This window comes from Leptonychotes weddellii, chromosome 14 (assembly GCF_054177405.1).
Source record: "Leptonychotes weddellii isolate Sample4059 chromosome 14, ASM5417740v2, whole genome shotgun sequence".
Taxonomy (NCBI): Eukaryota; Metazoa; Chordata; class Mammalia; order Carnivora; family Phocidae; genus Leptonychotes; species Leptonychotes weddellii.
In genome coordinates this window covers 71,188,773-71,212,483 of record NC_138382.1, presented here as the reverse complement: position 1 = coordinate 71,212,483, position 23,711 = coordinate 71,188,773, and the positions used below count along the sequence as shown (strand labels likewise).

The 23,711-nt window shown below is 53.9% G+C and overlaps 1 protein-coding gene across 2 annotated transcripts in view; it reads right to left on the bottom strand.

The window, feature by feature from the left end:
* OLFML2A (olfactomedin like 2A) overlaps positions 1 to 23,711 on the bottom strand; it is a 29,337-nt gene that overhangs the window by 5,152 nt on the left and 474 nt on the right. For both annotated transcript variants that reach the window (XM_081803569.1, XM_081803568.1), the window contains exons 2-7: positions 15,164 to 15,427; positions 8,604 to 8,711; positions 6,928 to 7,137; positions 4,527 to 4,776; positions 2,089 to 2,319; positions 680 to 865 (exon numbers count right to left, since the gene is read on the bottom strand). In XM_081803569.1, coding sequence (XP_081659695.1) covers positions 680 to 865; positions 2,089 to 2,319; positions 4,527 to 4,776; positions 6,928 to 7,137; positions 8,604 to 8,711; positions 15,164 to 15,427 — 1,249 coding nt within the window. The remainder of the gene's footprint in view (positions 1 to 679; positions 866 to 2,088; positions 2,320 to 4,526; positions 4,777 to 6,927; positions 7,138 to 8,603; positions 8,712 to 15,163; positions 15,428 to 23,711) is intronic.

Here is a 23,711-nt window from a genome sequence, read left to right as displayed (position 1 = left end):
TCAGCTCAACATCACCTCCTCCTCTGGGAGGTCTTCTCTGATGTCCAGGCTTGGGTTCCACAGTCCCTTGAGCTTTCCCTCAAACACTACACTGAAGTTATTTCCTTAGGTCTTTGCCTCTCGCTTCAGACCGTGCATTTCTGGAGGGCGGGTGAGGCCTAAATGACCCCTCCCCCATCATGCCCCAGATCTGATAACCAAAATTCTGCCCTTCCCTGCCCAGACTTGCAGCTCCTCTAAGGCCTGGGGCTCTGCTCACCTGTAAAACAGAGTACTGACCCCCCCCCCATAGAATTATGAAGCTACCATGAGCTGACGCACATGGCGTGATTAGCACATAATAAGTACTCAAGAAGAGGACACCCTAAGTGTTGTTCCTCTTGATAGTAAGTTACGCTCCTGAGGGCAGGACCTTGCCCGTCTTGTTTGTTGCTGCATTCCCGCTCCTGGCTCCATGCCAGCACATAGGGGGTGCCCTCAGATGCCCCTCACTGGGGTGGCTGATCATGTGGAGCTGGACCAGGCTGGGACATTCCGGACCACAGGAAAGCACAGGCACAAGAGGGCCCAGTCTCCGTGGGAGACCCTCCTCAGGCTGCCCACCCCCTGCCAGTCTCCGTGGGAGACCCTCCTCAGGCCGCCCACCCCCTGCCCCCTTCCCAACTTCCAGCTCTCCAACCTTGCTTGAAGTTTTCCAGATTGCGGAACTCCACCAGGCTGTTCCCGTAGTAGTAGTTGGTGACGTAGATCCTGTCGTCTTTCGCAGCAGGGTCCTTCATCCAGGCTCCCTCGTGGCGCCCGTAACTGTGGTGCCTCACGGGGGGGTCCACGGCCCGCAGGGTGCCCTCACAGCTCGTCTCTCTGCCTGTGGGGGGCAAGGGGAGCAGCACTCGGTCCTCAGCCCCACAGGCCCCGGAGCCGGAGCAACAGTCCAGGAACGTTATCTGGGTCTTACTTAAACCCCTCCCGATATTTTGTTTACAGCCTTTTTTTTTTTTTTACGATTTTATTTATTTATTTGAGAGAGAGAGAGTGCAAGTGGGGGGAGGAGGGCAGAGGCAGCGGGAGAAGCAGACTCCCCGCTGAGCAGGGAGCCCGATGTGGGGCTCGATCCCAGGACCCCAGGACCACGACCTGAGCCGAAGGCAGACACTTAACCGACCGAGCCACCCAGGCACCCCATATTTGCAGCCTTTTTTCCCCTTATGATCAGAGCAATGTCTGATCAATGTAGAAAACAGAACATTCAGCAAAGGAGAATGAGGAAAATAAAAACAATGAAAAATGTCAATATCAAAAGAAAAATTTAAATATGTTGTATTTCCTTCCATTTTTTTTCTTTGTATATACAGTCATGCAGACATACTTTTAAAAACCGTGGTTCTTCTGAATATACAATTTTATGTATCCTGTTTTTTCCCTCCACTGAGCAATTTCTCACATCATTAAATGGCTTTTAATGATGTGATTTCAAGGCTCTACCAAGCCACCAGACAGCTGTGCCCCAGTCCCCTCGGTGTGAGATCTTCAGATTATTTCCAGTTTTCTGATGTTGGAAATGGGCTGGGGGTGAGGGGCAGGTAAGCTGCAGCTGCTGTCTACATTGCTGATGGACCCTTGAGGAAAGATTCCTGGAAGTGGAACACACCAGGACCGAAGTGGGGAACGGATTTAACAAGACCTTGTCGTCACAGGTAGCCAAGATACCCTCCAGAAAGATGGGCTCGATGATTTAATGGGAAAGATTTCTACCAAAAGACACAAGCCAAACGTACAAATGTGGACAGAAAAAAGTAAAGAAGTGGGAACAGTTGCTGGATTTGATGATGGAATTCTAGGTGACATGTTAGGAAGGATTTGTTGAAAATACTACCTGTTTGACTATCAGTGTCCTCAAGCTTTCTACAGAGGATCAGACAGTAAAGATTTTAGGCTTTCCAGACCACATACGTCTGTCCCGTATTCTTTTTTTCACAACCCTTTAAAAATGTAAAAACTGTTCTTAGCTCAAGGGCCATAGAGAACCAGGCTGCAGGCTGGATCTGGCCCATGGGCTGTACCCTGCTGACCCCTGTGAGGCTTACTCACCTTGGCTTGGGACATCTGGATGTGAAGGTGGCTCGGTGGGCTGGGGCCGGGCGGTGGGAGTCAGGGTGGGGGTGGTGACAGGGTCGGAACTGAGAGTGCCAGAGGCCAGGTCCGCTCCCTCTGAGGCCCTGGGCCCAGCCTTGTCATGTTCCGCTGAGTTGGGCTCCGGTGACCTGCCCTCCACCCTGGGCGGCCGCTGTTCTAGCCAGGAAGTGCTCTTGAGGGCGTTGTCTGTGGAGAGAGGACCCTGTGCTCACGTCCCTCCCCAGGCCCACCTGGCTCCCAGCTCTGGGGCCATGGCGGAGAGAAGTGGGGAGGCCCTGAGGAGTGAAAGACCTCCACAAGTGGGTGGTGGGGAGGCTTTGTGGTCAGCAGACCGGCTGCAAGCCCCCCAGCTGAGTGACCTCAGCCAAGTCCCCTGCCTTGGTGGGCCTCAGCCTCCCCTTCTATGAAACGGAGTCATAAGGTCCACCAGGTTAGGCTGTTGTGTTGATTAGAGGAAAATGTATACACATCATTTGCCCAGGTCCTGGCATGCATGAGGTGCTGAACATGAGACCCCTTCCCTCCTAAGTGTCAAATACTTTGTCCCAATTCTTTCCCGTCCCAGATTCAACTCTAGGAGGGAGACATCCTCGCTCCCATTTTATAGACTTTTTTCTGCTGGTCCTCTCCTCTGGAACCCAGCCGACAGCTCCTCTCACCCAGCATTTGCCACTTTAAGCAGGGAGGGGCAGGGGCAGCCAGCCTCCCGTCACCTCTGGACCCCAGGTCTCTGTCTCTCTGCCCCCTCACTCAGCTCCTATCTCTGATCTCGAAGCTTTCTGGGCAGGCCCCCCCCCCCCCGCCCCCATCTCGCTGGCAAAGCCTTTGCTGATGGGATGACTTTTTCAGCTCCCGTGGGACCTGTCTGGGGCCATCTCTGGGTCATCCCTGACCCACACACTTGTCTGGGCTGGGCTGGATGGGGTCTGGGTAGGAAAAACGGGAAGATTCAATGCCACACAGCAGGGGACAGAGCTGGGGTGGGGTCTCAGGCTGGCTCTGTAGCCCACTGAGCTGGGTTCCTGTCCCACCAACTTGCTGCGAAACCTGGAGCCAGTCTCTTCACCTCTCTGAGCTTGTTTCCTCATCTGGATCAAGTCCAACAGGGTCTGTGAGAACCCACAGAAAACTGTGATGCCAGGGACAAAGGAAAGGGGATGGTGTGGCCCCCAGGAGCTGAGGCCCCTTGATGCCAGGACAATTACCTGACTTCTCTCATTTTCTCTCCCTGCCAGGCTTCCTCTTTGCATAGGGTTTAGCCAGGCCCTGTTGCAGGGCAGCCCCTGGGGTCTCTTGGGAATGGGGCACACCCTTTGGCGGGGGTGGGGGGCTGGCCTTGGCAGCCTGCCAGGGCCAGGGCCTTGTTCCCACGGGCCTCGCTGGCAGAGCCAGCTGCTTGCAGCTGTCCTTGGGCAGTGCCCAGCCAGGGGTCAGAGGTGCTGTACTGTGGCCAGGAGGAGCTAGCAGGCCTCACAGCCAGCAACTACCCCCGGGGGGTCTGGGAAGAGGCCCCTGAGCCTTGAGAGGCCAAGAATTTAGGGGGGGGCTCTTGAATTCCACCTCCTGGCCCCTTGGACATGGGGTGGGCAGAGGGCCTCACTGAAGGAGGTGGTCAGCAGGATCCAGGGTGGGGGAGCAGGCTTGGGACACCTCTCTGGGGCATGAGAGGAGAGCAGGCGTCTGGGGAGGGCCTCAGAGGAAGAATCAGGAGCCACACCAGTGGGGACGGCCTAGAACTTTGGGTACTCCAGGGACTTTTGTCTCTTGTGGGTTTTTTTTTTTTTTTTGGTTAATTACTTGGCTGCCCTTCCGTGTGATCCCCCATGGATTGCAGGAAAAATATAGGACTCTGTGGGCTCTCCTTTGGGAAAATAAGAAGTGGGAGGCCATCCATTGCAAGGCTACTCTGGAAATAAGAGGTGCTCTGAAGGCCCCAGAACACTTCCCAGAACCCTGGCCTGGCTCCAGCCCCTGGGGATTCCCACCCCACCTGTGGCCGCTGCCTGGTCATGGGTATGTTTTTTCCCACTGGATTGTGAAGTCTATGTTAGGCAGAGTCTCTGGGAGATATGGCACGTACATAGTGGACCTTCAGCAAATCTTTGAATGAAGAAGGAAAAGTCCAATAAGGGCAGAGATAGCTGAAAATACTGGAGAGGAACCGAGTGGCCCTTTGTGTTGATTCAATCATTTCATCCCCAACAACCCCACGAGGGGTACTATCTCATTGTGTGGATGAGCCAAGGGCACCAACAGGTAACCAGTAGAGCTGAAATCTGGGGCAGTTTGACTGTAGAGAAGACACTGGATCCCCGCAGGTGATCCTTGCTTGGGATGCAGCCATCCAGCAGCAAGCCCCCACTCCGCCGGGGTCCAGTCCTCCGCCAACTCACCGGCCACGGCCTCAGTCACCTCCTTCCCGCCCGCCTTGTAGTAGGTGATGCCTCGGATTATGGCCTGCTGCTGGGTCAGGGTCCGGGGCTTGGCTGTGGGTTGGGGCAATCTGCTCTTGCCGCCCTCCTTCCTCAGCTTCTCCACCTTCAGCAGCTTCTCCTTAGGAGGTTTTGTGAGGCCCCTGTCTGCAAAGGTCTTCTGAACGTTGACGTATTTGTTGTTGTCTTTGCCTTTCCCTCCAGCTGTGTCCTGAGAGAGAAGAGAAATCTCAGACTTAGGGGCGGGGGAAGGGGTGTTGCGGGAGGTCATGGAGGCTCAGCTTCGCGGGGGGGCTGGAAGTGGTCACGTTGCTCTAGGCCCTAGGTCTCAGGTGCTCGTGAACTCACAGCTTTCCTCCCATAGTGGCTACATCCATGACTGGGCCGTGCCTCAGTTTCCCCACTCAGCTCTCCAGCTCCCCTGCAGGCTTGAAGCCCAACCTGATAGGTTAAGTTCCTGTTCCATTTCCAAACCCCTGCATACTCACCCCCGGGGGTAGACTATAATGGTTAATTCCCTAAGGAGGTAGCTGCTCAGGAGGTCAGCTTCCCATCCCTGTCTCTCTCTCGCTCATGGGTCTTTTTTTGTGGGCAGGGGCGAGGTTCTCAGGCTCCAAGGCAGGGTGATCAATCCATCTCAGTGTGCCTGGAACTTCCCCAGTTTCCGCACTGAAAGTCCTGCGTCCCGGGAAACCCTTCAGTCTCAGGCCAACTTGGACGGTTGGCCACCGAGGCCATTGTCCTTAGCGCATGCAGTTTCTTTCTTTCTTTCTTTCTTTTTTTTTAAAGATTTTATTTATTTATTTGATAGAGAGAGACACAGCGAGAGAGGGAACACAAGCAGGGGGAGTGGGAGAGGGAGAAGCAGGCTTCCCGCCGAGCAGGGAGCCCAATGCGGGGCTCGATCCCAGGACCCTGGGATCATGACCTGAGCCGAAGGCAGACGCTTAACGACTGAACCACCCAGGCGCCCCCAAGCATGCAGTTTCTAACGTCCTGTAGATTTCATTCTCACTTCCTCTTAAAGGCCTCTGCTGCTCACTTGGCACAAGAACAAAGGCCCCGTGACATCACCCACTGTCAAGCAGAATCTCCAGGAGATACAGCAAGTGCAGTCTCTAGACCTGCCGTGCTGTGGCCCAAACAGCATTCATTTGCGCCTGTGGACTTGACACGGGAACGAGCAGGAAGCCTGCCCTGGGCCACAGGCACCAGGCTTCCTCCACGCTTTATCAGCAACGAGGCGGTCCCGGCCACAAACACAGATGGGCACAATGTCAGCACAACGTCAGCACGGGGGGCCAGGAGGTGGGAGAGGAAGAGCCCGGGCTTGTCAGTCACGCAGATGCAGGTTCCAGTCCCGGCACGGCCACCCTCTCCCCACGGGGGGCCTCACTCTAGGCTTCCTCATCTGCCCAGCGCGCAATGATTGTCCCTCCCTTGCAGGTGGCTGTGGGATTAACTGAGATCATGTCTGTGAGCAAGTCAGATTTAGACTTTAGAAATCAGATTTAGAGGCTGTCAGGATCCCCCACTCTAAACCGCAAGGCTGCTGTGGGGAATGGAGCGGCTGTGTCCTGCCTGAGGGTGACTGGCCTAAGGGGCACAAATGACATTGAAATCCAGTCTGTACTCCCATTTGCCAAGCCACACCCCCTAGGGTGTATCTATCATAGGAAGGAGCCTCTGTCCAATTTGCCCACCTATGGGGGGCTTCTCTGCATTTGCCCAGAGGGACAGCCTTTTAGGCAATTTGTTGAGAGGAGGACCTTTTACAAATGTGCATAAAGGTGTATTATAGATCTTGGGTGGCTCTGCCTGGTGTCCCTGCTCACTCTGTGCTGAGCTTGAACACGGAATGTCTGGGTGTTATGCTGCAGGAATTCTCCACCCCAGATTGGGTTGATGAAGTGGTGTTAGTCTGCAGGGTCCCCAAGGCATTGCCCACCTGCCCCTGAGCAGGCAGGACCCGGCCAGGGGCCCAACCACACTAGGGGAGGCTCAAAGTGGTTTCGCTGCAGCCAACCTGGTTTCCCAGGGCCAGGCAGGGAGGGTCATCTCTACAGTTTTGTCTCTGCTAGTTTGGGGATGGGAATGAGAACACTGCCAGATGCCTTCCTCAGCAAACAGAGCCCTCAGCTGGATCCCCACATCCGCTCCCAGCTTACCTCTGTCAACGGTGCTCGCTGCACTGCAGGCCCCTGCCCCCCACCCTGTCAGGGACTCTCCAGCTGTGCTAGCCCTCAGCCCTGTCCTAGGACCCCAAACCCCCACCCAGCTGGCCCTCGGGACTGAGGTCCTGGCAGACTGTGTTCCCAAGCCCACCCACCTTCGGGCCCCATCGCCAGGGCCACGGCCTCACCTGAGCCTTGCTGGCAGGGCCGGGTGCTGGGGCAGCGGCCGAGGCCGGGGCTGCGTCCTTCTGCAGCAGCTGGAGGCCCAGGCTGGAGAGCTCCTTCTTGATGCCCATCATGATGGCCGAGTGATTCTCATAGCGCTTCAGCTGCTCGCTCAGGTGGCGCATGCTCTCCTTCACTACCTCGTTCTCCCGGCTCAGGTTCAGCTTGACGTTCTGTGGGGGCAGGACTCCAAGGTCTTTCTAGCCTCCTCTGACAGCCACCCCCCATCCCCCTGGAGGGGGACACCCCAGCTTCTGCCGTCAGGCTTCATGGCCCAGGCTCCTGAGCGGGGCCCAAGGGGACAGGTGCTGCGTGGTGGCGCTCACAGCCACGCGTGGATAAAGCGTGCTGCCAAGAGACCACGTAATGATCAATGATTACTAAAAAGTGAATGAGTGATGTTGTTCCTTTGGGCAGAGGGAGTCAGTTCCTCCCGAGTGAGGCTGTTTTCTCCACCTCCACCCAGAGTTAGCAATAAGCCTATTTTTTTTTTTTTAGAGTTATCATTTAGTGAACAGAAGCAAAGCACAGATAATGCAAAACAGAAGATAATTAAAAAATCATTTCTTTGTGGCTACGGAAATCATTTCTGATTTGTTCCAGCCACTGCAGACATACTCTCCAGATCGTCTGGCTCTTGGTTACATGACGTGAGTTAACATTTCCTAAGATTACAGGAGGAAGGGTCACAGGGGGATAACTGCAGAGCTAGCGACAGGAGAGCCCGGCATCTACTAGGTGCACAGAAAATACTGGTGCACAGTAGAAGTCCAAAAACTGGTAACCTTACTCCCATGCTGGCAAGGGCCTTACACCTAGGAGATACACACCAAACACTTTTGGATAATTAAAGCCACTGTGACCCCAACTTTGGGGAGAGTAAGGGGTTAATCTCCCACCCTGGGGCACAGGATGCCCAGGTGCCCCCTCCCTCCGGAAAGGAAGCTGGGAAAGGAAGTCCCCACACCCCGCTCCTGGCAGCTGCATGTCCCCAGGCTCCCAGCAGCCTAGCAGGGGCCGGATGCAGGAAACAGGCGGAGGCCCGGCCCGTGCCAGCAGAGATGCATGCCAGCAAACCTTGAACCTGCAGCCTGGACCCCCATGATTGCCCAACTCTGTCGCTGCCCTCAGGGGGCAGTCCTGGCCACCTGCCTAGCCCTCTAGCACATCTGCACTGACCAGAAGACGCTTGGCCCCTCAGCCTCCACTGCAAGTGGGGCCTGGGCCAGCCATGCTGCCTTAAGCCCTGCCCCAGTGAGCTTGGCCAGTCCTTGCACTTTTATGTGGCATTTTATGTGACCGGTGGCCTTGGAGTTGTGCCATGTGTGAGTCCTGGTCTTGGTGGACTGAGGGCCACTGCAGGTTCCTGCCAGCCCCCTCCACATCCCTTTCAGACAATCAGCTGGTGCCTCAGTTTCTCCACCCAGCCTTCCAGCCTTCTGTAGGCCCAGGAGCCCCAGTGAGACCCCTTTTCCAAAGTCCGGACCCAGAGGCCTGTATCTCCCTCTCCCAGCTCCCTGCTGGACTCCAGTTTTCAGCAGCCACCAGCGTAAGGCAGAATGGCCCAGGCCCCTTCCGGCACAGCCCCTGGCTCCCAGTGTTGACCCAGCCTGGCTCCTGGGCAGAGCTCTGCCCTTACCTCTTCCAGCGTGTTCATCTGGGAGGCCACCTTGTGGACATAGGCGTGCACTTTCATCAGGTCCATGCTGTACAAGGTGCCCTCCAGGAGATCCACCATGGACTGGAGCTGCCCGGGAAAGGGTGAGGGGTCAGGGCAAGGGCAGAGCACAGGATCAGGCACAAAGGCTGCAAAAGGAGCCCCACCACTTGCAATGGCCTGCGTGGGCCCTCGGCACCCACTAGACCCAGCTTGCTAGTACTCATCGTGGGAAAAGCCACAGATTCCATCTTCTGAGCACTTAACGACACGGCAGGCCCTGTGTAAAGGGCTGTAATGAGCTGTTTCACTTTGTCCTCATGACAACCCCACGAGGTGTGTAGTGGACACTAAAGGAGATCAGTCTGCATGGCCTGGGATCCCTCCTTCTTGTTTCTTGTGCCCATACCTGGTTTCCATGTGCCTTTATTTTTATTTATTTTTTTAAAGATTTTGCCTATTCATTTGACAGAGAGAGACAGGAGAGAGAGAGAGAGCACGCACAACCCGGGGGAGCGGCAGGCAGAGGGAGAAGCAAGCTCCCTGCTGAGCAGGGAGCCCGATGCGGGACTCGATCCCAGGACCCTAGGATCATGGCCTGAGCCGAAGGCAGACGCTTAACCGACTGAGCCACCCAGGTGCCCCATGTGGCTCCTTCTTAACAGCCTGCATCTGTGACTCTCTTCCAAGAGATGCTATGTCCCCAAACTGCCTGGGAGTGTATGTCCTCCTGGGGCAGTCCTTCGGCAATGCCTGACAGGTGCAGGCATCCAAAGGCCCAGCTCCCTAGCCCCAGTGGGGACAACTGAGCTGTCATTCACACTCCACGTCCCCTGGGGCTGATGCTGATGCTTGGCCTGAGATCACATCCTATTGGGCTTCCTTCTCCTCCCACCTCCACTTCTTTCATTTTGGTACCAGCTACTCTTGGGAACTTTTTTTTTAAAATTTTTAAAAATTTATTTATTTCACAGAGAGACACACAGCAAGAGAGGGAACACAAGCAGGAGGAGTGGGAGAGGGAGAAGCAGGCTTCCTGCCGATCAGGGAGCCTGACGCGGGGCTCGATTCTTGAGAACATTTTCAAAATAAATCACTGCAACACTAATCACTTGCCTCAGAGTCCGCACCTGGGGACCCAAACAAAAACAAGGTTGGGACAACTATTTTTTTAAAGTAATCTCTGTGCCTAACATGGGGCTCGAACTCACAATCCCAAGATCAAGAGTCACGTGCTCTTACCCACTGAGCCAGCCGGGCGCCCTGACAAGGTCCAGACAACTTTTATCTTCATCTTACACACAGAATGGGAAAGTGCAGCTTAGGTGAAGTGACTTGTCCAAAGCCACCCGGTTGTTAGAGGGTGGGGCTGGCAGCAGAACCCAGATTGGTATAAACCAAAACCTCTTTCCTAACATGCTTTACCATTCCTTCTTGTGTTCAGATGGGGAAACTGAGGCCAAGAGAAGGGGAGGAGCTTGCACAAGAAACAGGTCAGTGACAGATGCTGGGTCGTCCTGGCCCAGCCCCCAGCTCCTCCTTGCAGCTGCCCCTCCCCTTCTGCTCTCCCCTGCGCGTAATCAGGATATGATCTTCTCTCCCGAGGGCCAAGATGCCGGTGAGGGTCAGGGAAGCCGCGGCACAAGAGGCTGGCTGGGAAATCAGCTTCCCCCGGCTTCTTGAGAAGGGCAGTTCCTCCAGCCCACCCTCTCGCATGGCCCCACTCCGAGCCCTGCAGCATTTCTCAGGGTTTGAGCAGGCCAGCGCTCCTGTCTGGCCCTGGTCAGCTATTTCCAAAACAGTTTGACTCCCACTCTCCCAGGGGTGTTCGAGCTGTTTTAAGCCAGAGAGCCTTTCTTGGAGTAGACATTAATCTCTAAAATGGAAAGAGGGAGCGGAGAAGTCTTAGGGAAGCAGGGATTGGACCTTGAGTCTTGTCTGCTCCCCTGGAACCTTGCTCAGACTCTGAAGACTTGCTCAGTACCCCTCGGGCTCTGGGGAGCACAGTGTGAGAACCATGCACATAGACTCTTACGTGCTTCGGCTTCCTTCTCTGTGAAATGAGGCCATAGTAGTGTGTGGACAGGCATCAGCACAGAGCAGGTACACAGCAAGGGGTCCATGAATGTCAGCAGTAATGATACTATTCCAGCGGGCTAAAGGGGATCCTCCCAGCTTCACTCTGCTGCCTTCGTGGCCACCAAAACTGGCTTTCCAAAGCACAGGTTTGACCCTGGGTCTCTCCCTTGCTAGATAACTTTCATTGCTCCCCACTGCTCATGTGAGGCTTTGCACCTCCTAAGCCTGGCATTCGAGCCCCCCATGGTCTGCCCCTGCATCCTCTTTGAGCTCAGCAAATGTTTTCTCTGGGCCAGGCACTAAGGACAGTGAGGAGTAAGATAGACACAAGCCTTCATGGTCCTTCACAGGCTGCGAAAGAACGGAGTGACAGAGAGGTGCCCAGATCATTAATGACAGAGCGCTGACCTTGTTGAGGAGCAGATGCGGATTAGTAAAGTATGCCAGGAAGGAGTCTGTTGGAGCTGAGCTCTGCAGGAAGAACACAAATTAGGCAAAGATGGCAGGAGAAGGGCATCCCAGGCCAAGGGAAGCTTGTGCAAAGAGCTGGAGGTGAGAAGAGGCATGGTGTGTTTGGGCCATGCTACTCAAAGTGCGGTCCGCAGACCAGCACCAGTCCAAGCTACTTGTTACTCATCTGTGATAAAATAATTGCAAAAAGCGAGAGTAGACTTTTATAAACTCTCAGAACCCTTTGACAGAGAAAATTTTTTAAAAGATTTTTATTTATTTATTTGAGAGAGTGAGAGAGAGAGCACAAGCAAGGGGAAGGGGGAGAAGGAGAAGCAGACTCCCCACTGAGCAGGGAGCCTGATGCGGGGCTCAATCCCAGGACCCCGGGATCATGACCTGAGCTGCAGGCAGACGTTTAACCGATTGAGCCACCCCGGCGCCCGACAGAGAAATTTTTGTCTGTTGACTCTAACAGTAAAACCCTGGACTTGTATTTTGCATGTCTGCTTTTGTTTCATTTTTCTAATCATTCATTTTTATGGCATTTTCTCAAAGTACTGGTTCTTGTTTTTTAAAAATTAGTCTTTCACCACAGATAGGTTGAGAAGCCCTGTGTTAGAGGAACTGACAGGTGGCTAGTGGGGCTGGAGCAGAGAGAGGGCAGGGAGCTATCCTGGGCCACATCCACTCCACTTGCTCTCACCCACAATGCCCTCCTTTCTTCTCTGCCTGAGGGACTCCTACCCATCCCTCAAAGCCCAGCTCTAATATGACCTCCTCCTCTGGGTTCCCACAGTCCCTGAGACATCCCTTGGCCCAGCACTAATGACCAACCGTTGGAGTCAGGAGCTGTGTCCCCAGGTGACCGGGGATTCCTCAAGGGTGGGGCCATGTCTAGTTCGTGTCCAGAAGGAAAAGGAGTAAAGAGATGAAAAGCATGTACCTGCCACCGACCTCCCCCAAAAAGGGGATCTAGAATCCTCTCCCTCCTACTCAGAGTCATGCAACTAAGGCCAAATCACAGCTGGAGTTCTTAGCTGGAGGGAAAGGGCTGCGGGAGAGACAAGGGGAGGGTATAGCGTGGGTGTGCTCTGCTCCCCCTCCTCCACGGGCTTCCCTTAATCGCCTCTCCTGGGGGGCTGCCCAGAAAGAGCCTCCTGCTGAGGGAGGAGGAGCCACATGTAATGGGAGGGGCCTGAGCCCTGTCTCATACTGCCTCTGCCCCCTTCTCCTCTTGGGGTTCTCTGAGTTCCCTCTCAGATACCTACCCCTGCAGGACCTTCTCTTCCTCCTACACCACCGCCTGCTGAGTCAGTCCCCCCACTACCCCACTCCAGTCCGATAAGGCTGAGTGAAAACCACCATGGCTGCCATACATTGAAAAGACCTAAGGGACAATGGGCTCCAGGCTGAGAGCTGCCTGGGGACCTGTTCCATGGGTAAGGGAACATAGCAGAGAATTCCTGAGTGCAAATCTTAGTGCTGCCAGTTTCTTGCTGTGAGATCTTAGGCAAGTCACCATCCTTCTCTGGGCCTCAGATTCCTCCACAAGTAAAGCTGGGACCCTAAGTTCCCTTGCCAAAGGATTGTGGCAAGGATTAAATGAGCCAGAAAGTATGAAAAGCTTTTGTGTATCCTCCTGTAAAGTATGCTTACAATTTAGTTATTGCGAGGTGGACTTTGAGCAGAAGTTGGATTTGTTCCTATAACTGAAGACTGACCTATGACCTCAGTGCCTGGAGTTTGCAGGGCCCTAGCGAGGCCCCACAGAGACAGTGAGGTCCAGGGACTGACAAGTTAAGAGGCAACTTGGCCTAAAATTCAGCCCTATGCCAACTTTGAGAGTTTTGGTATGCATTTAGTTGTTATAAAACTAAAGCCGAAGTTAAATTTAAAGAAGACAATTTTAGGGGTGCCTGGGTAGCTCAGTCAGTTAAGTGTCTGTCTTCAGCTCAGGTCTTGATCTGGGGGTCCTGGGATTGGGCCCCATGTTGTCAGGCTCCCTGCTCAGTTGGCTGTTCCTCAGGATGTTAAACATAGAATTGGAGGGCCTGGCTGGCTCAATCAGCAGAGTGTGCAACTCTTGATCTCGGAGTTGTGAGTTCGAGTCCCACACTGGGTGCAGAGATTACTTTAAAAACATTTCAGGGCACCTGGCTGGCTCAGTTGGTAGAGGATCCAACTCCTGATCTCAGGGTTGGGAGTTCAAGCCCCACGTTGGGTGTGGAGCCTACTTTAAAAATTTCAAAAAAAAACCCCTTAGGGGTGCCTGGGTGGCTCAGTTGGTTAAGTGTCTGCTTTTGGCTCGGGTCATGATCCCGGGGTCCTGGGATCGAGCTCCGCATCGGGCTCCCTGCTCAGTGGGAAGTCTGCTTCTCCTTCTCCCTCTGCCCCCACCCCCCCAACTTGGGCTCTCTCTCTCTCAAATAAATAAAGAAAATCTTAAAAAAAAAAAATAAAGAAAACATTTTTAGCCAAATGTTGAAGACAATTTTTCATGGGTCTCTTGCTTTTCTGCATGTCTTGCAAGCAGAGGCATTGACTGTCTTTGTTCTAGGACATATTTTGTATAGGCAACAGCCCTGAAACACAGAGAGAGTGTTTCCCTCCAGAGTAGGGAAGGCATGCTCAGTGCCCATTGTAAAAAGTTTGGGCACTGAGTTGGGCGTGTTACGAATGGCACAAAGGTGCCTGGCTCGCTGTGGGGACCGTGATGTAGGCTGCACATGCCTATTCAAGCATGGGTCCTGGGGGTAGACCCTGGCATGGGCCTGTGCTCCCCAAAGGTGGTGCTTCTTTCTGATCTGCCTATGTTGGTGGCTGGGGGCAAGGTAAGCATAAAATACATATAAAAGTATGGTATAGACCCGAGGCTACATGCCATTGGGTGAGAGTTTGGGCCAGTTACCTAACTTCTCCAAACCTCAGTTTTCTTGCCTATAAAATGAGAACAGTGATCCCATATTTCACAGAATCGTTTAAGAATTTAGAGGAAAAAGGGGCGCCTGGGTGGCTCAGTCGTTAAGCGCCTGCCTTCGGCTCAGGTCATGATCCCAGGGTCCTGGGATCGAGCCCCGCATCGGGCTCCCTGCTCCGCGGGAAGCCTGCTTCTCCCTCTCCCACTCCCCCTGCTTGTGTTCCCTCTCTCGCTGTGTCTCTCTCTATCAAATAAATAAATAAAATCTTTAAAAAAAACCCAAAACCTACTGACTTGGGTGCCTGGGTGGCTCAGTCGTTAAGCGACTGCCTTCGGCTCAGGTCATGATCCCGGGGTCCTGGGATCGAGCCCCGCATCGGGCTCCCTGCTCGGCCGGGAGCCTGCTTCCCTCTCTCCCTCTGCCCACCCCCGCTTGTGATCTCTCTCTCTCTCTGTGTCAAATAAATAAATAAAATCTTAAAAAAGAAAATAAAAATAAAAAAAGAATTTAGAGGAGAATGTCAAAAGAGCTTAGCACAACATCTGGCATGCAGGTGGTGCTTGAATATGGGACATGTTCTTATTACATTAAAAACAATAAAATGCTACAAAATTTAAAATGTAAAGAACTGTATTCAGGTGCTGACAGATGAACAGGTTTGGGTAAAATACAGAACACTGAACTAGACAATAAAATGTTATATCCGTGTTTGCTTATTTTCTGTCTCCCATACTCTACGGAAGGCATGGACTTTGTCTAGTTCCCTCCAATATCCCCCAAACTAGTGCCTACCTGGCTGGTGGTAGGTGCTCCCTGAACATAAACAAGCCTGCATTTCGCAGATACGCTAGAGCACAGGGTAAGCTAGCCAAAGAATGCCGCCTCCACCACTTACTGGAGAATGGTCTTGAGCAAGAGTGGCTTCCCCTCAGGGAGCCTCTGTTTCCCCACCTGTGAAATGGGATAACAACAGCACCTCCCCAGAGTGTGGGCTTTCCACTGGGAGGACAGCCTGGCACCAGCCCCTGCTAGAATCCCGTCCAGGAGGTGCTCCCTCCCTCCCCTCCCCGCCCCCCCCCCCCGAAAGCCTACCTTGAGGAGCTCGGGTGCCTGCTTCTTGAGCTTCTCCATCTTCCACTCGTTCTCGCAGGGGTTGAGCGAGGAGGGTGGCGCCGTGCAGGAGCAGCGGCAGTCGGTCCCCGAGCTCACCGTCTCCACAGTGTAGTAGTCCTCCACCCGGGCCTGCCCGCTGCGCACTCGGCTGCAAGCGTCCTTGCTCAGCGGCCGCATGATGCACTTGCAGCGACAGTCGGAGCCCTCCGAGGTCATCCGCACCTGCTCCATGTCACCAAACACCTGCAAGAGGGGCTCCGGTGAGCCGAAGGCCAGGGCTGCGGGGAGGAGAGGACAGGAGGAGCCAGAGGGGACAGGTAGCAGAATCCAGTGTCCCTGGCCTTTGTGGGACGGCTACAGGCGGCTGAGGAGCTAGCAGCCCTTTGGAGGAAATAGAGTACAGTAACCTTAAGGTGGTAATACCTGAAAATATTAATGGCCACCTTGAAAAACAATTTGGCTGTTGCTCAGGACGTTAAACATGGAATTGGGGGGCCTGGCTGGCTCAATCAGTAGAGTGTACAACTCTTTTTTTTTTTTTTTAAAGATTTTATTTATTTATTTGACAGAGAGATAGAGAGAGAGCACAAGTAGGCAGAGTGGCAGGCAGAGGGACAGGGAGAAGCAGGCTCTCCACTGAGCAGGGAGCCGGACGTGGGGCTCGATCCCAGGACCCCAGGATCATGACCTGAGCAGAAGGCAGTGGCTTAACCGACTGAGCCACCCAGGTGCCCCCCCCCTTTTTTTTTTAAAGATTTTATTTATTTGACAGAGAGAGATACAGCGAGAGAGGGAACACAAGCAGGGGGAGTGGGAGAGGGAGAAGCAGACTCCCCACTGAGCAGGGAGCCCGATGCGGGGCTTGATCCCAGGACCCTGGGATCATGACCTGAGCCAAAGGCAGACGCTTAATGACTGAGCCACCCAGGCGCCCCGAGTGTACAACTCTTGATCTCGGAGTTGTGAGTTCGAGTCTCACATTGGGTGCAGAGATTACTTTAAAAACATTGCAGGGCACCTGGCTGGCTCAGTTGGTAGAGGATCCGACTCCTGATCTCAGGGTTGGGAGTTCAAGCCCCACGTTGGGTGTGGAGCCTACTTAAAAAATTTCAAAAAAAAAGTCTTAGGGATGCCTGGGTGGCTCAGTTGGTTAAGTGTCTGCTTTTGGCTCGGGTCATGATCCCAGGGTCCTGGGATCAAGCTCCGCATCGGGCTCCCTGCTCAGTGGGGAGTCTGCTTCTCCCTCTCCCTCTGCCCTCCACTTGTGCTCTCTCTCTCTCTCTCTCAACTAAATAAATAAAATCTTAAAAAATTTTTTTTAAAAACCCATAGAATTACCAATTACCATAGGACCTAATAATTCTACTGCTAGGTAGAAGTATTCTCCAAAGATTACTTCTCCAAAGAACCGAAGATAGGTATTCAAACAAAGACTTGTATATGAATATTCACAACAGCACGATTCACGACAGTCTCAAAGTGGAACCAACCCAAACGTCCATCAACTGGTAGATCAACAAAAGTTGGCATCTTCATACGATGGAGTATTATTGCGCCCTAAAAAGGAATGGAGTACTGACACCTATAACATGGATGAACCTTGACAACAGGATGCTAAGTGATAGAAGCCAGACACAAAAGGCCACATGTTGTATGATTCCATTTATTAATATCCAGAAGAGGCGCATCCACAGACAGATTCGTGGTTGCCAGGACTTGGGAGGCGGAAAATGGGCAGTGACTGTTTCATGGGCACGGGGTTTCCTTTGGGAGCGATGAAAATGTTCTGGAACTTAGTAGTGGTGATGGTTGCACAACACTGTGAATGTACTAAGAGCCACTGGATTGTAAACTTCAAAATGGTTAAAATGGTAAATGTATGGGCGCCTGGGTGGCTCAGTTGGTTGGGCGACTGCCTTCGGCTCAGGTCATGATCCTGGGGTCCCGGGATCGAGTCCCGCATCGGGCTCCCTGCTCGGCGGGGAGTCTGCTCCTCCCTCTGACCCTCCTCCCTCTCATGCTCTCTGTCTCTCATTCTCTCTCTCTCAAATAAATAAATAAATAAAATCTTAAAAAAAATGGTAAATGTATGTGCAGTTTATCACCATAATAAAAGACATGAATGAAGACCTTTCATTGGACACCTACTACAGCCCAGTTTCCATGGGCATCACACCCTTTCATAATACCTGTGTATGGAGGGGCTAGTTACCTCCAGCGTCCTTACCGTGGCCTTCAAGGCCTATGTGAGCTGACAGCCTCCCCACAACCCTTTCTCTTGCCACTCTTTCCTTCCTTTGGGTCACTCCACTCCAGCCTCAGGGCCTTTGCAGACGTGGTACCCTCATCCTGAAACCCTTATCCCCGATATTCCCTTGGTTCATTCCGTCATGTTACTTTCCTCTGAGAAGCCTTTCCCAACTACCCACTTCCCCTTACTCTGTCCCCTTATCTAGTGGCTTTGTTTTTCTTTCTTATACCTCTTACCATCTGAAGTATTGTATCTGTGCTTGCTTATTTTTTCCCTTACTCTACTGAAGGAGCCATTAGAGACAGGAACTTTGTCTAGTTCTCTCCTATACCACAGACTGGTGCCTGCCTGGCCCATAGTAGATGCTCTGTAAATATTTGTTGGATCACTGAGCCTGCATTTTGCAGACATGCTGGAGCACAGGGCTAAGAACATGGCGTCTGCCACCTGAGTTAGTAGCTGTGAGATGGTGGGCCACTCATCCTTTCCCCGCCACTCCCCGAGCTGTCTCACCCCGCCCACCCTGGGCTCCAGGCTCTTGGGACACAGCTCTTTGTGGCTCCAGCAACAAACACCCCAGGCCTCATGGCTACTCAGCTCTCACTGAAGCCACCAGGACTCAGGTGAGTTCGTGGCTCTGTTGGGCTTTCTGCCAACCCCAACGCCCGCGAGCGTCCCAGAGCCCTCTGGGGAAGGGCCATAGGTACTCCATTTCTGTTCTGAGCTGTCAGACACCTGTTTGAGCCTTTGGCCTCTGTCAGACCCTGGGTGACAGCTGGAGGTGTAGGAGAAATAGATTGAAGTACATTCCTGAGCTTCTCTGCTAGAGGAGAAGCCAGCAGGATGGGCTCTGTCTGAGAGCACAGAGGAAGACATCCATGCCAACTGCTCAGGGAGGGACCCCTTGGGGGACATCGCTAAGGAGAAGGGCATTCCAGGGTGAGCAAACCAGATATGTAAAGATGAGCAAAGGCCTGGCACTTGGAGAAGGTTCACTCTGGCTGGTGCTTGCGGGACCCTGGGGTGGCAGAGACCAGCTCCTGGAAGACCCTGAAAGCTGGCTGAGGATCTTGGCTTCTTCCTGGGGAGTCATGGAAGGGTTTTAAGCAGGGGAGAGCCAGGGTCAGATCTGCGTTCTGGGAAGCTCACTTGGGAGGCTTTGTGGATAGATGGTGGGTGGAGGAGGCAAGCCGGGGGCACAGAGCCCAGGAGGAGACAGCTACTGAGAACTCACGAAGTGCTGGGGAAGTGTGGGCAGTGGTTAGGCACACAGCCATGGGCCATCTACAGCTGTGTGCCCTTGGGTAGATTACTTAATCTCTCTGTGCCTCAGTTTCCTCATCTGTAAAATGAGGGTACTACTAGTGTCTACCCAGCAAAGGACTGTGTGAGGACTGAGAGACAGGATACCAGGAATACGCTCAGTCTAGTGCCAGGAGCCCACAGCGTAGTCTGTACATTGTAGCCGTTATTATTACTAACAATGATCCTGGAAGGGGGTTGTTTGTGTTCATTTCTCCATGGGGATGCAGTGGTAGATATTCTCAGCAGTGTCCTACAGACGAGACAACTGAGCCCTGGAGCCATCAAATGACTTGTTCAAGGGGATCAGAGCCTGGTGTGGATAGATTTCCAGTCCCCTGGGGGATGAGGAGGTGGGGAAGGAGGAAGCTATGGGTGGAAGCTTTGTCCTGGGCCTTCTGTGGGTGGAGTGTACTGGGGGCACCGTGGGGCAATCTGCCCCTGCCTGTGAACGCAGACAGCCAGCCTAGGGGTCCCACACATTCCTAAGATCTCGGGCAGTGCCTCAAGCCTGCTTTCTCTTCGAGACTCCTGGGCCCCCTTCCCAGCTCTGCTGTGGACCTCTAGTCACCCCCACGCACTCCCCAGCAGGTAGATGCGGTTGTGTTCCGTGTGGCCAGGCCACAGAGGCCTCCTCCTGGGGACCCACTCATCGTCCTGGCGTCCGCCCCCACCAGCAGCAGCCTCCATATCAGACTGCAACATTCCTTCTCTCCTCAGATGAGGTGCTACGTCCTGACGGGGGCAGCCAAGGCCCTGACACGGGCCAGGAGCCGGAAGAGGGCCTCTGCGCCCAGCCCCAGCTGCCAGGAGCCTAGGCGAGGCCCTTCCTCCGGTGATTACTGGAGCCCGTGGTGCTTGATTGGAGGCCGCAAAGCACCGTGGTGGGGGACCAAGCCCAGACTCAAACCTCAGCTCCTCCATTCCCCTGCGTGGCCCTGACCCCTCTGAGTCTCTGCACCCTCCACTGCAAAACGGGGAGGACGACAGTCTTTGCCTCACACGCCCGACCTGAGGCTGAAATGAGTCCACGCGCACAGAGCAGCTGTCACCAAACCTGGCACACAGTCACGGCTCTTTAGGTGGTACTTGCTATCCAGGTGGCCGCCCAACCCTCCCGCAAGCCTCCCTCGCGTCGGCGCGGCGTTTTCTACCTCTCTCTCCTCGCGTCACAACCCCGTCTTAAAGGGGAGAAATCTGAGCATCAGCAAGACTGGAGGCTTGCCCAGGGTCACTATGAACAGCCTGACTCCAGATTTTGGTTTACTTGCTCTTCCTCCCATGACCACCCATCCTCACCAGGTGAGGGCTTCTCCAACAGCAGCCGAACTGCGACCGAGAAGCGGGCCCTGGGTTGGGTCGCAGGGGGGCAATAGAGGGCCTGGCCCCCTCTGCCCTGGGCACGAGGGCTGTCCCTGCCTCAGGCCTCCCCCGCACCTCTCTCTACAGCCTCACTCAGCACACACTGCTGCCAAAGACCCCAGAAGTGTGGGTGGTTCGTGGGCTTAAAAAACATCCCTAGGTACTTGCAAGGAAATCCCACAATGAGATGGCAAGAGGGCATACTTGAGATTTTTCTGAAGAAAGATGGATAAGTCTGGCCACAGTGGGGGAGGGGGGTTTCAAGCTGTGAAATGTTCTAGAAATGAGCAGATTCAAATTGTGCCACCTTGAGGTGGAGTCTTCCCTCTTCTCTCCTGGCCAGTTCAGACTCCCTGAAAGCACGTTTCCAGGTCCTCCTGCAGGCAAAGATGTCCCTCAGAGCCCACTGCCAGCTCGACACCTCCCTGGATGGCACAGGACCCCCACACTGAAGCCATCCAAAACTGGACCCGGCATCGTTTCTCACCTGATGTCTACCCACCCTCCCACCCACCCCAGGTCTCTGAGCCTCCCTTTTTACACCAGACAAGCCATCAGTCATGTTCTTCCAATTCTTTATCCTGAATATCTCCCAGCTCTCTCTCCGACTCTCCATTCCATGACCACAGCCCTGAGTTCAGACCCCATTAACTGCTTCTGGGAACACAGCAGCCTCCTCTCTGCCGGTTTAATCTTCCAAAAGCTCCTCTTTGATGATCTGTGACTCTCTTGGTCCACAAACCTCCATGGCTCTCTGTACCTCTGTGAGTTCTCACTGGGGGATATGCCTTGGGAATTACCTGGAATGCACTTGGAAAATGCAGACGCGCTGGCCTTAGTCCACACTTCTTAACTCAGACTCTCAGGTACCCCAGGCCATTTGGATGCCCACTGAAAGCTGAGCATCCTGGAACTCCAGGATTCTCCAAACTCCTCCATCTGACTCTTTTGACCTTCAGTGTTCAAGCCTGGTCCTGGGGGGGCCAGCAGCAGGGTTGTGTAAGATTCTGGATTTAAGTGCTGGGCATGGGGCTTGGCACACAGGATGTCTCTCAGTACTTTGTTCTAGGTGCCCCAGCCAACGGGAATGTTGGGACAAGCATTTCCCTATAGAGAGACCCTGTGGGGCCTGGCATGGTCCCATGCTCTTTGTGCACAGAAGGACTTCATCATTTGTATTCCCTGTTTGCCCTGAGCCTGTTTTCAATTACACCCACAGGCGGAAACTCCCAGAGCAGAGACGCAGCAACACCTAAGCCCCTGGGGCCAGCCTGGCGTAGAACATCCGATGTAGCCTGCAACATGGCTGCCTGCCTGCCTTCAGCCCCCCTGCTCCCCCTGGCCCAGTTCCCACAAGCCTTGGCCTTCCCTCTGTCCTTGGGCCCCTGGTCAGTGGCGGGGATGACCAAAGACCCCCTTTCCACATCTGGGTGCATGGAGGAAGTGAGGCACCTTTCACAGATGGGGAAACTGAGGTAGCAATGGGGAATTCTCAGCCACATTCCAAGGACACAGAGCAGAATGCAGGTTCCCAGAGGTCTCTGGTGCCACGCCTGGGTTTCATGTGGTTACCTGTCTGTCCATCCCAAACTCCGAGCTGGGCAGCCCCTCAGAGATGCCAGGGAAGCTGTGAACTCCCTTTCCCACTCCCATGCTGGACAAAGCACTTCCCTAGATGAAAACTCCTGTTTAGGAGAGAGAGACCTTGCCATAAACATGAAATGAAAACACGCTGAGTGAGGAGCTGCCCGAGACCACAGAGTTCTGTGGTGAGTACTGGGGTTGAGCTGCCCCTGTACCCCAGAAAGTATGGGGCAGGAGGGGGTACTGGACCTCCCAGGAGCAGGAAGCCTAAGGAGAGGGCCAACTTAACTCTTTAGGGCTCTAAATAGATAGACTTCAAGTCCCAGGCTGGCCCTCGAAGGGCTCTCCCCCTCTCCCTCCCTCAAATCGGACAGGCTTGAAGAGGAAGGATGGTTATGGGGGAGGGAGAGGGTGATTATGAAAACAGCTCTCCCCGTAGAGCCAGCAGGAGACCGGCTGTGCTGAGGAATGCGGAGTAAATTCACCCATCACTTGATTTTTATTTTTCCCAGCTGGCTGAAGTGGTGTGGGGTAGGAGGTGTCTGAGGGAGGGCTGTGCTCTGTCCCCCAGCTGCTTCATCCTCCAGGCTCTAGAGTACGCCTCCCTACCCCACCAGCCCCAGCTTGCCCTGGGACAACGAAACACACACACACACACACACACACACACACAACCTAGCAAGTGTTTGGCTAACTCACTACATAAACAGGGTATTCAGTTTTCTTTGTCTTTGTTTTGAGTGCTAGCCCTCCCCCACAAGCTCTACATGCATGGCTCAGAGGATGCCCAGGACCAAATATTCCTCCCAGCCAGAGAGATGGGAGGGGCAAAGCACTGATCAGGTTATGTGGGGTTTTTGGCTCACTGTTCCCCCACCTGAGCCAGGTCAGGGAATCTAAGAAGGCCCTGCACGGAGAGGAAGTTGGCAGACATTGTTTTTCAGATGGGGAAACTGAAGCCTGGAGGCAGGCAGTGACTTGCTCAAGGTCACACAACCAAAGAGTAACAAAGGGGCAGAACCCAGGTTTTTTGATTCACAAGCTAGCCACGTCTCTATATACTCTAGTTTCCCATCTGTAAAGTAGGGATGATACTCCTTCCCTTCTTGTCTTTGGAGCACATGGTCAGGACTGCAATTCACTTGCTTTCATCCCCTGAGCAGGATCTTCAGGATGAGAGACGGCTGGTGCCCAGTGCTCATACACTTACTGTGTGGCTAGTGGCTTCTGCCCTTTACCCTGCCTCTGGACAGTGCAGCCTCACCTTCTACCCAGGAAAGAGGCTGGAGCGACATCAAGAAAAGTCACTCCATGAGGGAGTGAGCAGGGCCTTACCTTCTTCCCTCATTCATTCCCAGTCCCATCCTTGTCCTAACTGGGTCATTTCCAGAACACCCTCAAGGGGGCCCTGCTCTCACTGGCTCTTTCAGGTTCCCCTAGTAAGATTCTGTAATCACAGCATGATTTATTGGGCACCTACTAGGTACCAGGTGCGGTGCTAAACATTTTACAGGCACGACCTCGAAAAAGATCACCAACTGTAGGAAGTGGGAACTATTGTTATTCCCATAAGTGAGGAAACGGAGACTGGAAGAGGTGAAAGCCCAAGATCACCCAGCTGAGAGGTGGAGGGGGATGTGAACTCAGGTCAGCTTGACAGCGCAGCAGATCCTTTTAGCCACAACTGAGAAGACTTAAGGTCCCTTCTGAAAACACGGTGTCCTCCAGAGGGTGCATTAGATTCCTGGCAGGACTACCAGAGGCCAGGTGAGTGACCAGCCCACTAGGTTCACTCTGGGTCCCCAGCATGGCCGGAAAACCTTGGCTCAGGGTCTGCTGCAAACCTGGGAGTCCCTGGGTAGCAGTTACCCAGGGGTCTGCCCGACGTGGGTCAGCCTCCCATGGAAACTTTGAGCCAGATTTCCAGGCTGCCCTTGCCCAGCGCTCCTGGGAATCCCTAGGCTGGGGACTGCATCTCTTGTCTGCGCCCCTTCCAAACTCCCAGGCTCCCCTCTTCCTGGCCCTGCG